This window comes from Dermacentor silvarum, chromosome 5, assembly GCF_013339745.2.
Source record: "Dermacentor silvarum isolate Dsil-2018 chromosome 5, BIME_Dsil_1.4, whole genome shotgun sequence".
NCBI lineage: Eukaryota > Metazoa > Arthropoda > Arachnida > Ixodida > Ixodidae > Dermacentor > Dermacentor silvarum.
This window is the reverse complement of record NC_051158.1, coordinates 44,985,478-45,001,244: the sequence shown is the minus strand read 5'-3', so window position 1 is coordinate 45,001,244 and position 15,767 is coordinate 44,985,478. Positions and strand designations below refer to the sequence as shown.

The 15,767-nt window shown below is 49.2% G+C and overlaps 1 protein-coding gene across 1 annotated transcript in view; it reads left to right on the top strand.

The window, feature by feature from the left end:
- The window catches only part of LOC125945682 (uncharacterized), a 29,783-nt gene extending 14,254 nt beyond the window's left edge, over positions 1-15,529 (top strand). Inside the window, exons 2-3 of the mRNA XM_049667916.1 lie at positions 6,812-8,289; positions 15,479-15,529. Coding sequence (XP_049523873.1) covers positions 7,180-8,289; positions 15,479-15,529 — 1,161 coding nt within the window. The 5' untranslated portion in view covers positions 6,812-7,179. The remainder of the gene's footprint in view (positions 1-6,811; positions 8,290-15,478) is intronic.
- The last annotated feature ends 238 nt before the right edge of the window (positions 15,530-15,767 follow it).

Sequence of the window (15,767 nt, the reverse complement as noted above, 5' to 3'; positions counted from 1 at the left end):
AGAACCTAATTCGATATCGCGAGCAGGATGTTGTCGTGCATTAGAGGAGAGGTATAAGAGCGTGAGTGCCAACTAGGAGCGGCAGATCCCCAACAGACACCTCCGCGGTGAAACGCGGCCGTTTGTTGAAAAGCCATTGTCACGAAGCTGTAGCCAGTATATTTCATATGTGACTGGTTCCTATAATATTTCAACAGGGGTGCTGTAAATAAAGAAAATATACTGTGTCATGTTTTCATTTAGCATTGTTGGTGGCTAAATGAAAACATGACACTGCGTCTATTGAGATATGGCCACTACACGTATGCGATAATTTGCGCGTAAAGTCTGGATGGCAGACGGATATATGCAGCCGGCCGGCAACACAAGGGAGCTATCACTGGCCGACAATTTGACAATTATCTTGGAATTTTTGTTCCCTACTTGTTGACCCTTTCCCAATGCACTTGTTTCAAGAGCTGAGGCAAAAACGGCCGAGCAAGACTAATGCATTTCGACGCGTTTAGCACAACTGTACAAAAAAGACTGAGCGGTTAAGGATATCAAGAAATAAGCATTACTATAGTGCTCGTTGTGTCTTTTTCGGAACGCGAATAGTGTGCTATTGAGTTATTTTAACATAGTTTCATATATACTAGGAATTTACGTGCCGTTGCAGGTGCGGTATATCCTTTTTATCGATTGTGTCAGGAAAATTGTTACTACCCAGTGATTTCAGCAGCCGATTTGCCGGCTCTGCCCTGCAATCCAATGGAGCAGCGCGACTTGCGACAAAGTTTAGCAGGTTTCGAAACCGCGTGACCATGCATTTAGTAATGTCATCAATCTATTTTCACGAAGCCTGCTTGGTCATAAACTGCTACTCTCACAACATAAATTAGCTGGAGTCGATCTTATCGGTTATGCTGTGTTTGACTGAGCTTGCCCATCTTATGGCAAAAAATGGCCACATCTGCCCTTCTAGTAGCTATTGCGCGAAATAAAACTCTTGTTGTTATAACCTCTCCAATACTTTGTACTGGAGTATCATGGCAACATCACACACTATTGTAGTAGCAATTGGATTCGAAAGTTCATTTCTTTCTTGATTTGGCGCGCACTGTAATGGTTTTGATATAACAGCCTTCTTGCTTGTGTGAAAGCTTTTCTTGGGAGAATAAACTGCTTTTCACGGATATATAACGCTTTGAAACAAGTACAAGTTTACTTCTTTACCTGATTGCAACAGCGCCTATCAAGCGACCGGAAAGAACATTTATCACGGGCGTAGGTTGTACTCGCAAAAAAGAATATTTTTTTGCAAGAATAGGTCACCTGAGTCTTGTATCTTCTTGACCATCAAACAAAATTGAGGGTTGTCGTTTCAGTTTTAGCGACGTATGCGTTAAACATTGCTGTCCTTGACAAAACGGAATCAAGTGAGTTATTAACAGTATGAACACAAACGAAACAAACAAACCTAGAGATTGATCCACTTTCGTAATGTTGGAAAGCTAACCCAGCATATTCGGGGCGATTTTTTTTCAGACATTTTTTCCAAGATAGAGGTGGTCGAACACAACCCTAAACAACCGTGGCCCACACTTCTTTGTTGCAATACCACCGACCTCCCTCCTGGCGGGTGGGGAAAAGGGAACAAAAGCTTTCCTTTCCCTTCGAGTAGTTATGGGGAGGAGAGAAACAGATCCCACACAAAAGGAGATGTTAACCGTCGGAGTATCACCGAAGTCGTGGCGTAGTGGTTAGGGCGCCAGCCTCGGCTTCGGGAGGTCGCTGGTTCGAATCCCCGCACCGCCGGAAACCCGCCGGTAAAACCGGGTACAAGTGTCTCCCCTGCCCGGAGCATGGCTCCAATTCGTGGGATGTACACTTGGGAGGTGCTGCTAACTCCGCTACGTCAGTCTTCAAAGCACCTTCAAGGCCGCTCGAAGCAGGACGCTCAGTGGTTGCTGACATGACTCATTCGGTTGCAAACCTGAGTGGCATGTTTGGCAAGTCACGACTCTGAATTAAAACTCCCCCAAAAATACTGGCGTTGCCGTAACAGTGGCGGAGGTTGCGGCAAAAATCGCCACCGGTGCCTCTTCTTTTTTTTTCTTTTACCGTCGTATGTGGTTGCCATATGCAGTATATCTATAGGATAACGACAATGTGGCGTGGTATTTTAAATGGCTTGCAAGTATATAATCTACGCACGGCCATTATTATTTATTAGATGGCGACTGATGCGCTTCCGTGATTCCGAAACGCTTGAGCTGAATTATTTCCTTGTTTACGACCCTAACCGAAAAGTCATCTATGGGACCGTATTTGAACATTGGGAATTTATTAGGGTTGACCTATGTATCAGCGTACAAACATTTGCAACCAGAATGAGTCGAGATTAGCCGCATCCCATATCACAGTCCATCCATGCACTCTGTTTGTTGACATCTGATATCAGGGAGGAGTTGCTAATACCACAATCAAACAATGAAAAAAAAAGCTGCGAGTACATTTGGTGATTTAATATTTGCTTTCTTTACATACTTTGCCTGTATTCAATGAACGTGAGCTGACATCGCACAATAATAAATACGAGGACGTTCAACTTGGGCCACAAGATTTCTGTGGTTGTGGTCTTGTCAATAGATCGGATGACCCTCTCAGTATGTGCTAGAATCGCCAACTTTCTACTTGTTATAATCCGGCCGCGTAGATAACTTTGGTTACTCGGTGCCTGTCCGAACAAACAATATAGTTGCTGCATATACGATACATGTATGACCAAATTCATGGCCAGTCTTTGAGTACAGGTGTGACACGTTGACGCCAGGTGTATGTACTCTTAAAGAACCTGCTTCACCAAAACAAAGAACCTAATTCGATATCGCGTGCTGGATGTTGTCGTGCATTAGAGGAGAGGTATAAGAGCGTGAGTGCCAACTAGGAGCGGCAGATCCACAAGAGACACCTCCGCGGTGAATCGCGGCCTTTTGTTGAAAAGCCCCTTGACCCGCTTCACATTCTCGATACTTCTGACGACATGGCCTGTTATGAGCTCGACGCCCTCACTTCTCCATTGCTGTGCGCATCATCATCATCATTGTCGTCGTCGTCAGACGTTCTCGAATCTGCCTTGGACGCCGATCTCCCACCTGCGTACCGCCAGCAAGTCCTCGCGCTTCTTCAGAATTTTCGCTCGTCGTTTGATTGCGACCAACCATCCCTGGGACGTACGGCGACCGTCACTCACAGCATCCACACTGGTTCCCATCCACCATTACGCCAGCGGCCATACCGCGTGTCGGCAGCCGAGCGACAAATCATTACCGAGCAAGTCGACGATATGCTGCATCGTGGCGTCATTCGGCCTTCCCAGAGTCCTTGGGCGTCTCCTGTAGTATTAGTACGCAAGAAGGACGGCTCAATACGCTTCTGTGTGGATTACCGTCGGCTCAATAAGATAACTCGTAAAGATGTCTATCCGCTGCCTCGGATAGATGACGCCCTCGACTCCCTACAAGGCGCGGAGTACTTCTCATCTTTGGATCTTCGCTCCGGCTATTGGCAAGTGCCGATGGCTGAAGACGACTGTGAAAAGACCGCTTTCGTCACGCCCGACGGCTTGTATGAATTTACCGTAATGCCATTCGGGCTCTGCAACGCGCCCGCTACTTTCGAGCGTATGATGGACACTATCCTTCGTAACTACAAGTGGAAAACATGTCTATGCTATCTTGATGATATTGTCGTGTTTTCGCCCGATTTCCCGACGCACCTCGTTCGCTTGCGTGAGATCCTGACGTGTATCACCTCTGCCGGCCTCCAATTCAACATCAAAAAGTGCCGTTTTGCTGCCCGCAAGTTAACAATATTGGGACACGTTGTTTCGAAGGATGGTGTACTTCCTGACCCAGCCAAGCTTCGCGCGGTCGCAGAGTTTCCGATGCCCACCACTCTTAAGGCACTCCGCAGCTTTATAGGGCTCTGCTCTTACTTTCGGCGTTTTGTGCGCAATTTTGCCACTATTATCGCACCACTGACCAATTTGCTTACGGCTAGCAGCGGCATCTCCGCGTGGTCAACTTCGTGTGACGACGCCTTCAAGTTACTACGTCGTCTACTTACTTCGCCGCCGATTCTTCGACACTACGATCCGACAGCGCCCACAGAGCTACACACGGACGCCAGTGGCATCGGACTTGGTGCAGTCCTAGCGCAACGGAAAGACGGCTACGACGAGTACGTCGTCGCATATGCGAGTCGCACTTTAAAGAAGGCAGAAGCCAACTACTCTGTCACAGAGAAAGAGTGCTTGGCCATTATTTGGGCTCTCGTCAAATTTCGTCCGTACCTGTATGGTCGCCCTTTTGACATTGTTACCGACCACCACGCCCTTTGCTGGCTGTCCTCGTTGAAAGATCCGTCAGGTCGCCTCGGCCGCTGGGCACTTCGCTTACAAGAATATAACATCCGCGTTGTCTACCGGTCGGGCCGAAAGCACTCCGACGCCGATGCGCTTTCCCGATCACCGCTACCTTCCGATGTGGCTTCCGTGTCAACGCCCTTCGCATCCATGTCGACGATCAACGTCGCTGATATGCCGGCCGAGCAGCGTAAGGATCCCCTGCTTTCAACTATGCTGAATTTCCTCCACGATCCCTCCGTCACACCCTCTTCTCGAACACTTCGTCGCCAAGCCGCTCACTTTGCTGTCCACGACAACGTCCTTTACCGCAGAAATTATTTGCCTGATGGTCGCAAATGGCGGCTTGTGATACCACGACACATGCGTACTGACATATGCGCTTATTTCCATGACGCTCCTCATAATGGTCACGCCGGCGTTCTGAAAACGTACACTCGGCTGAGGCAGCGTTTCTACTGGCATGGCATGTATCACTTCGTGCGCCAGCACGTACGCGCTTGCACGGCGTGCCAAAGGCGTAAAATTCAACAGCGCCCTCCTGGCGAGTTACAGCCGCTCCCCTGCCCGGCCCGGCCATTTGATCGCGTCGGCATAGACCTATACGGGCCACTTCCCTACAGTTCCTCGGGTAACCGATGGATAATTGTAGGCGTCGACCACTTGACGCGCTACGCCGAGACTGCCGCACTTCCGGCGGCTTCTGCGCGTGACGTTGCCTTCTTCATCTTGCGGAACTTCGTTCTTCGACATGGAGCACCACGCGAACTGCTCAGCGACCGGGGGCGTGTGTTCCTGTCCGAAGTAATACAAGCCCTTCTCGCTGCATGCAGCATCGTTCACCGCAAGTCTACCGCCTACCACCCGCAAACGAACGGCTTGACAGAGAGGTTCAACCGCACACTCGGTGACATGTTGACTATGTACGTTGCCTCGGACCACAGTAACTGGGACACTGTTTTGCCGTTCGTCACGTATGCCTATAATACCGCCACACAAGCTACCACTGGCTTTTCGCCATTCTTTCTGTTATATGGCCGCGAGCCCTCGTGTACAATGGACACCCTGCTGCCATACCGACCCGACGCTTCTGAATGCACGCCAGTGTCTGAAGCCGCCAAATACGCAGAGGACTGTAGGCAGCTCGCCCGTACCCTTACGACCGCCGCCCAAGGTCGCCAAAAGCTGCGGCATGACAGTGACGTGCCTACACCACATTTTCCGCCTGGTTCCCTTGTTTGGTTGTGGATCCCACCTCACAGCCCTGGCCTTTCAACCAAACTTCTTGCACGCTATGATGGTCCCTACCGCGTCATCGACCGTACCTCGGCTGTCAACTACGTTGTCGAGCCTGTGACGCCATCACACGACCTTAGACATCGCGGACGTGACACGGTTCATGTCAGCCGACTTAAGCCATACTATGACCCCCTGATCCTACCTACGCCGTAGGTCGCCAGGATGGCTCATCTTCTCTCCCGGGGCCATTGTAGTGAAGAAGAGGAAGAAGTGCTCTTGCGTCTGTCGCTGTGCGCACCATCAGCGTTCGTGGACTGCCTCGATTGCGTGAGACGTCTAATAAATCGTCATATCACACTTGTTATAATCTGACCGCGTAGATAACTCTGGTTACTCGGTGCCTGTCCGAACAAACAATATAGTTGCTGCATATACGATACATGTATGACCAAATTCATGGCCAGTCTTTGAGTACAGGTGTGACACGTTGACGCCAGGTGTATGTACTCTTAAAGAACCTGCTTCACCAAAACAAACAACCTAATTCGATATCGCGTGCAGGATGTTGTCGTGCATTAGAGGAGATGTATAAGAGCGTGAGTGCCAACTAGGAGCGGCAGATCCACAACAGACACCTCCGCGGTGAAACGCGGCCGTTTGTTGAAAAGCCATTGTCACGAAGCTGTAGCCAGTATTTTTCATATGTGACTGGTTCCTATAATATTTCAACAGGGGTGCTGTAAATAAAGAAAATATTGACACGTATACATGTTTATCTTTCACCGGTGGCCGCTTTCCACCGGCTAACAAATGTTAAACGTTATCACTCGGCGCAGGATGCGCCTGTATCGGAAGTTTCTAGAACGTTATCGATGCTTCTTTTCGTTGCCTGTTTTCACCGACGCTTATGTTATCTGATTGTGTGACCGACGCGAATTGTCTAGAACTTTCTGGAAGACACGCGGGCACTAGTGATTAATCTGGAACCTTCGATGACTCAGGTATAAAAGCCCCCCGCAGGGGCGTCTGCGTCAGCAGGAGTTTGGTGTGTTGCGACACCACGGACCCGAGCTCATGGGGGTTGGACCCTCCCGCGTCTAACCGTGCGCGGCTTAGCCGTGTCCGGGGGAAAGGGGATCCTGGAGGTTGAGCCGAAGCCGGGAGTTTGGACCTTTATGGCCCCCCGGCGGAGGCAACACACCTCTTTGGCCTCGGCTTCACGTAGACGGCACCCCCGGACTGACCCACCCGGGGGAAATCGGTAGTTGCCTTTTCCTGTCTCTCTCTCTCTCGAACCTTCGCCTTTCTGTCTCTCTTTGCATCTCTCCTGTCTTCTTTTCACTTCCTTTTACTTCCAATTTTCCAGGCAGCAAGGGTTAACCTGGTGTAATTTATCCAACCTTGGGTCTATTATATTAGGTTATAGTGGCTATGTACAGCTGGCGTCTGCGTCTCCTTCGGGTCTCGTAGCGTCCCCTTGTTGGGCTCGGTGGTGGGTGGCTGGCATAGCTGCCGAAATCAGTGTTACCTTTATGGCTTTTTCGTCATTTCCCCCACTCCTTGATCGCCCTCATAAACGAGGGCGCACCGAAGAAGTTTTCAAGTTTTTTGGCCACCAAGTAGATAACTTTCCACGATTTCACGTGATACACTCAGAGAAAACTGAAAAGTCAGCAAGAATCATCTCACCTTTCCTGGTTGCGAAATCACTGATTGAAACTTTTGGCCCAGGTTACAAAGTCTCCAAGTTGGCAAGCGGGGATCTACTTCTTGAACTCCGCGATAAAATGCAATATGAAAAGCTACCTAAACTTGTGTCTTTCGGGGCCATTCCTGTGAGTGTCACCCCCCACCGTTCTATGAACACCATTCGTGGTGTCATCTCCGATGATGATCTAATGGAGCTTACTGAGACTGAACTTTTGGAGGGATGGAGTGACCAGAATGTCATCAATGTGAAAAGAATTAAGATGAGACGTGATGGTAAAGAGATTCAAACAAAGCATCTAATCCTAACATTCGGCTCAAGTGTGCTTCCCGAGATTATCGAGACAGGCTATGTAAAGATCCGAGTCAGGCCCTATATCCCGAATCCCCTCCGCTGCTTCAAATGCCAGAGGTTTGGCCACAGTTCTCAGAACTGCCGAGGCCGAATAACCTGTGCCAAATGTGCTGATGAACATCCGTCTGAATCTTGTGAGAACGCGCCACACTGTGTAAACTGTGATGGGGAGCACGCCGCGTACTCGCGGTCCTGTCCATCTTGGAAGAAGGAGAAGGAGATCGTAACGATCAAAGTCAAAGAGAACATATCATTCAGAGAAGCACGAAGGCGGGTTTCCTACCTGCCGAAGAATAGCTTTGCCGAAGTGGCGCGTCAGGGGGCAGCGCCACAACGGCCTCTGGCGGCTGCCCGGCCCGCACACAGTGAGCCGGCGGTGACGCCATCCGCCCCCTCGGCGGCTGCAGCTAGCGCTGCGCCGCCATCCCAGAAAAAGGGGCCATCGACCTCCGGGCTGGTGGCCTCAAGGGTCTCGTCTCTTGAGACGAGGCCTCCACGTCCAACACAGCGCTTGCAAGAGCGCGTGTCCAGCGCCCTGCAAGAGGCGATGGACACAACAACCAGCCAGACGGCGCCATCAGCGCCTAGTGAGCGGCGAGATTCTCGCGATCGCTCCAGAAAAGAAAAATCCCGCATCACAGGGCCCGACAAAGGCTCTGTGAACTGATTTGCATTCCCTGAACACACAGCACAAACTCCTATTTCATTATGAACACGCAAATATTACAATGGAACGTTAGGGGTCTCCTTTGTAACCTTGATGATGTCAAAGAGCTCCTTCTTAAATATAGTCCGAGGGTGCTGTGTGTCCAGGAGACGCATCTCAAAGCAGAGAACACAAACTTTTTAAGGCACTATGCCATTTTTCGGAAGGACCGCGACGACGCTACCGCCTCGTCGGGTGGTGTCGCTATAATAGTAGATAAAGGTGTTGCCTGTCGGCAATTGAACCTCCGAACTTCCCTTGAGGCAGTTGCTGTCCGAGCAATACTGTTCGGTAAGCTAGTCACAATTAGTTCTATTTACGTCCCTCCTTGTTATCAACTTTCCAAGACACAGTTTCAAAGCTTCATTGATGAACTTCCTCCGCCATACATAGTTGTCGGTGATGTGAACGCTCATAGCCCCTTATGGGGCGACTCTCGTTTAGATGCGCGAGGACGCCTTATAGAAAATTTTCTGTTTTCTTCAGGTGCATCTATACTTAACAAGAAAGAGCCAACTTATTACAGCGTTACACATAACACATACTCAGCCATTGATTTAAGTATAGTATCGAGTACTCTAATTCCGTATCTGGAGTGGTCTGTTCTCAGGAACCCCTTTGGGAGCGACCATTTCCCAGTTATGCTAAACTTAACAAAACAAGATACATGCTTGCCACATTTTCCTCGATGGAACATGGACTCGGCCAACTGGGAAATGTTCCGAGAGCTTACGTATTTAGGCGGAGATGAAATTGCTGTTTTTAATGTAGAAGACGCTGTTGCATACCTAACAGGTTTCATTATTAGCGCTGCAGCTAAATGTATTAAGCAAACTAGCGGATTAGCTAATAAGCGTCGCATCCCATGGTGGAACGACGAATGTCGGAAAGCGCGCAAAAATCAAAACAAAGCTTGGAGATTGCTTCGCAATTCTCCAACTGCTGAAAACCTCATTAATTTCAAACAGATCAAATCACAAGGTAGGAGAACACGTCGACGTGCAAAGAGGGAAAGTTGGGATAGGTACATCGCCAGTATAAATTCGTACACCGATGAAAGAAAAGTCTGGAATCGGGTAAATAAACTAACAGGTCGGGAGTCGCATCCCCTACCCTTAGTAAGTACACAAGGTGATAGCCTGGAAGATCAGGCGGATTGTCTAGGCGAACATTTTGAGTATGTGTCAAGTGCATGGCACTATACCGAAACATTCCTGAGAATCAAAGAACGCGAAGAGCGGCGACCCCTAAATCGCAAAGGCTCATCGAGTGAGGCCTACAATTCCCCATTTACTTTAGCTGAGCTTAAAGCATCTCTCGCTTGTTGCAACAACTCAGCGCCAGGTGGGGATCGTATCATGTACGAAATGATTAGGTACTTACACCCCGAAACACTGAAAACACTCTTGTCTCTTTTTAATGCCATGTGGGCGGCTGGCTGTATTCCGTCTTCATGGAAAGAAGCCATAGTCATCCCCATACTTAAACAAGGCAAAGACCCGTCCTTGGCCAGCAGCTACAGGCCAATAGCTCTAACAAGCTGCCTGTGCAAGCTGTACGAAAAAATGATAAACCGGCGCCTAATATGCTTCCTAGAAAATAACAAAATTCTGGACACCTTCCAGTGTGGTTTTCGAGAAGGTATGTCTACAACAGACCACCTTGTCCGCATTGAGGCATATATTAGAGATGCTTTCATACATAAGCAGTTCTGTCTGTCTGTATTTCTAGACCTAGAGAAAGCTTACGACACCACATGGCGCTTTGGAATTCTCCGAGATCTTTCGGCGATGGGTGTTCGTGGCAATATGCTTAACACAATCGAAAGTTACCTCACTAACCGCACATTTCGCGTAAGGGTGGGCAGAGCTTTGTCTAGGCCATTCACACAAGAAACTGGTGTGCCGCAGGGCGGTGTGCTTAGCTGCACACTATTTATTGTAAAAATGAATTCCCTGCGTACAGTCATCCCACGCACAATGTTTTATTCGGTTTATGTCGACGATGTGCAGATAGCCTTTAAGTCATGTAATATTGCCATCTGCGAACGACAGGTACAGCTGGGAATGAACAGATTGTCCAAATGGGCGGAGGAGAATGGTTTTAAAGTTAACGCTCAGAAAAGCACTTGCATACTCTTTACAAACAAGAGAGGCGTAACGCCTGTCCCAAGTATACAAATCAAAGGAGATGCGCTCTCTGTGAGCAGCGAGCATAAGTTTCTAGGAATCATTTTAGATTCCAAGCTTACATTTATTCCTCATATTAAGTATCTGAGGGCAAAATGCCTGAAGACAATGAACGTTCTAAAACTTCTGTCCCGCACAACATGGGGCAGTGATCGAAAGTGTTTGCTTAACTTGTATAGCAGTCTTGTCCTCTCACGGCTTGATTACGGGTCTATAATTTATAATTCTGCAACGCCAAGTGCATTAAAATACTAGACCCCGTTCACCATCTGGGTATCCGCATCGCGACCGGTGCTTTCCGAACAAGTCCGATCCAAAGCCTCTATGTAGAGTCTAACCAGTGGTCACTCCATCTGCAGCGTTCATATAGCAGTTTCACATATTTTCTGAAAGTACAAGCAAACAATGAACATCCTTCTTATTCAACCATAAATGACGTTACCGCTGCCACACTCTTCCATAATCGACCTGCAGCGAGAAAGCCATTCTCCTTGCGTGTGAGGAACCTCAGTGAGGAAATGGGTGTTCCGCTGCTTGATCATCGTCCTATGGCTCCAGTGAAACTGTTACCGCCGTGGCAGTGGCAACTCATAGATTGCGATACATCGTTTGTAGAGGTAACTAAACACGCGCCAGAGGCACACATTAAAATGCATTTCTTAGAGCTTCAATACAAGTACTCGTGTACAGAGCTTTACACTGACGCTTCCAAGTCACATGCCGGGGTGTCTTATGCAGCCGTTGGCCCATCCTTCTCGGAATCCGGTGTACTCCACCCGGAAACGAGTATTTTTACGGCTGAGGCCCATGCACTGTTGTCGGCTGTGAAGCATATAAGGAAATCAAAACTTCAAAAGGCAATTATATTTACGGACTCCCTAAGCGTCGTAAAAGCATTGATGTCACTCGGTAAACACAAAAATCCTGTACTTACTGAGCTCTATTCCGTCCTCTGTCAAGCGTATTTATGTAACCAGCATGTCATTATATGCTGGGTGCCTGGCCATAGAAGCATTGAGGGTAATGTGCTAGCTGACCGAATGGCTACGTCAATAACATCACACGCTATTAACCCTACAGCTACTGTCCCTGTAACAGATCTGAAACCTTTCTTGCGAAAGAAACTGCGAAGCCACTGGCAACGCTTGTGGGATGCTGAAACAAGTAATAAGCTTCACTTGATTAAACCACAGTTAGGTTTCTGGCCCCCCGTAACGAAAGCACGGCGAACTGACGTCTTATTCAGTCGGCTGAGAATAGGACACACGTACGGAACCCACAGTTTTTTGTTGACAGGTGATGAACCACCAACCTGTGGTAGATGTGGTGAGAGGCTGACCGTCCTCCATGTCCTCCTGGAGTGTCGGGAAGCCGAAGTAGAGAGAAGGAAACATTTCCCTGTAGCATACCACTATAATATCCCTCTTCATCCTATGATGTTTATTGGTGAAGAACCGGTGTTTAACACCAAAGCAGTCCTCGGTTTTTTAAACGAAGTGGTCCTGCATGTTATAAGCCCAACAAATTCGTAGCGCATCCTCTCTTCAGAGGATGCCGCTGTGATAGTTTTGTATAAGCACATGCCTCCAGCCCCTTGTCTTTCAAGGGCTCTGTTTAGGCAGTAGTGTTTTTTGACAATTTTTATATCTGACATATCTTGTATATCATGTCATTGTTTAGCAATGCATCTTTTACCTTCATAGTACACGTCACTAGTCATTGCCATTATCTTATTCCATGTAGATTTTACGCACTTTACAGCGATTATTTTAGGCCCCTTTACAGCCACGTCACATCTACTTCTCTCAATTCATCACTTCACTGCGAACTAATACTGTCATGGCGCTCTTTGGCTATACCTGGCCCTTGCGCCACTAAACCCCAACAATCATCATGTTCAGTGCGGATGCCACGCAGATCAGAAAGGGCCAGCACACAAGCGTCGCTGTCATGCGCATAATCTTCAGCGTGGTCGCCAGGATGACGGCAGGGGCAGTCGGCGTCCTTGTGCAAGCGGCCTGACTTCATACAGAAAATGAATATTCTTGGAGCTATAGCGCCTATCTGCCCAATCGTCCAGTGCGGTCTTTAAGTGACGACAACCAGCACAATGCATGGTGATCGGTAAACACGGAAAATGTGCTGCTGTACAAGTAGGGACGGAATTTGGCTACTGTGTGAACTAACGCCAGGCACTCCAGTTCAGTAACTGAAAAATTCCTCTCGGCGGGGGACAGGAGGCGGCTGGCGTATGCATTTACGCGCTCTTCTTTACGCTGCGATTTAACGAGTACAGCCCCAATTCCATGGCCGCTGGCATCCATGTGAAGTTCAGTGGTGGCAGATGGATCATAATAAGCCAGCAATGGAGGAGCCGTTAGCTAGCGTACGATGGGGGAGACGTCTTTGGTTTGAGCAAGGCCCTATGTGAAGGTGACGTCCTTCTTAAGTAAGTTGGTGAGTGGGTGGACAGTTTCGGCGAAAATATTGGCGAAACAACGGAAATACGAGCATGGTCCGACAAAGCTGCTTACATCTGGGGTGCAAGACGAAACAGGATAGCTCTGAACAGCGCTAGTCTTGTCAGGGTCGGGTTGAACGCGAGCGGCACTGACGAGATGGCCAAGAACGGTAAATTGACGACGTATAAAGTGGCACTTGGATGAGTTCAATTACGGGCCTGCGCGTCGAAAAACAGCAAGAATGGCCGATATACGGGTTAGATGACTCGCGAAAGTTGGTGAAAAGACGATCACATCGTCTAGGTAACACGGACATGTGGACAATTTATAGCCGCGAAGTAAGGAGTCCATCATTCTTCCGAAAGTGTCCGGGGCATTACAATGACCGAACCGCATAACCTTGAATTGGTAGAGGCCGTCAAGTGTTACGAAGGCCGTTTTCTCGCGGTCTATGTCATCGACCAAGATTTGCCAATAGCCTGATCGAAGGTTTATGGATCAAAAATACTTGGCTCGGTGTAAGCAGTCCAAAGCGTCATCAATGCGTGGCAAGGGGTAGACATCCTTGCGCGTGATCTTGTTAAGTTGTCGATAATCGACACAGAAGCGCCAACTGCCATCCTTTTTCTTGAGAAAAAACAGGGGACTCCCACGGGACCGCAAGATGGCTCGATAACGCCTTTAGTTAACATCTTATCGACTTCTCTTTGCATCACTTGTCGTTCAGCATGGGAAACATGGTACGGCCGGCGGCGTATCGGATTGGCGTCTCCGGTATATATACGATGGGTGACCACCGATGTCTGGCCCAAAGGGCTGCCGTCAAGGTAAAAAATATCCCTGTAAATTTTCAAGAGACGGTGGAGGTCAGCAGCTTGTGCAGCAAGTAGTTCAGGTGCAATCATCTTGCCAATTGTTCATCTGTGACTAGAGTAGATGAATCGGATGTACCTGTAGAGGGCGACGGAACAGCTGCGTCAAAAGCCAATATCTCGCAATCGTTGAGAGGGAAAATGTCGCCCAAACACATGCATCTGGGAACAATTTGATGCAAGCAGGTAAAACTAATGTGCGAGAGCTAAGTCTGATTACCTCCAATTGTGAGCACGGTAAGGGGAATGGCCAAATTCTTTTCAAGCAGTATGTCAGCGGTGGACATAGCACATAGACGCCGTCAGGATAAGATGGAAACGACATGACAGTGACGTACGTAGTGGCTTGAGGCGACAGGCGGATGTCTTCGGCAGAGCATAACCTTGGCTTTGTGACTGGTGGACTATAGCAGCCGTGGGGTAACTCAAGCTGAATGACACTAAACGCGCAGTCAAATAGGGCTGAATGGGACGACAAAAATTCTAAGCCGAGTATAACGTCGTAGGGGCATTGTTCCAAAACGGCAAATATCGCAGTAGTTAGGCACTCCGCGATGCCAATGTGAGCAGCGCACATACCAAGCACGGCAGGCGTTCCTCCGTCGGCGACGCGGAGGGTGCGTGATGCAGCAGGCTGTGAGCACTTTGTTCAGGCGTCGGCGCAAGTGGGCACTCATCACGGATATGCACGTGCCAGCGTCAATGAGTGCTGGGACACTGACGCCGTCGACTACAACGTGCATCAAGTTCTGTTTGGTCGGCAAAGTGATCAGAGAGTTTTGCGGTCAAGTCGTCAATGCAGCGTCACATCCAGGAGCTGCATCGCTTAGTTTTCCGGAGACGGGCGTCGGGGCTGCATCGGGGATGGTGTGCGACGAACCTGCGGCGATAGGGACGACGAGCTGGTGGCGAACGGGACTGGGGACGTCGGAATGATGACGAAGGATTGTTTCAAGCTGTGCGAGCGTCATTGTTTGGCTTCTGTGGTTCAAATGGAGGCTGGTAACGGCACTGGCTCTCTTCGGGGTGATCATAACTGGCGAATGGCGGTCGTCGAGGGGAGGAGATGAAGAATGGCGAGTAACCTTACCAATACGCTGGCAGGCAAAACAGATTGATCGATCGTCTGCGGTTCGCCATTAGGCCGGATCTCAGTAGCGTGCAGGATACACCTGACCAGTGGTTAGACAAGGTGCACTGGACAGCTATGAAGCGGCAACGGCACATGCAGAATGAACTCCAAGATTAGCGAGTTCTGCGCGGACTATTGCCTGCGCAAATGCACCGTAGGCAAGATGTTCGGCTCACTGGGGCGGGAAAAGGGACTGCTGGAGCCATGGCTTCAAGTTCTCGCCGAACTATTCGCATCAGGTCGTTTGCTGATGACGGTCGTTGCATTCTCAGCCTGTCGTCACAAGAGGACGTCGCAGCTGTGTTCGGCAGACGTGCGAACGGCAATGTGGCGGCTCATGGCCTGCTCGAAGGGTTGACACTCTTTAATGATGTCTTGTACAGTCTCACAATTTTTGCACATGAGCAGGTTGAACGCATCGTCAGCGATCCCCTTCAGCACGCGGCTAACCTTGTCTGACTCAGTCATATCGCGTTCGGCCTTACGGCAAACAGAGCCAGCACGTCCTAGATGTAAGAGACGTATGATTCTGTGGACGTTTGGGCGCTGGTGGCTAGTTCTTTCGTACGGTACTCTTCCACCCGATGGGACGGCCGAACAAGTCCATCAACTTCTGCTTGCAGGTTCCCCAGTCGTGAAGTTCTTACTCGCGGGGTTATCATACCACACCTTCGCCGTGCCTTGTAGGTAGAACACC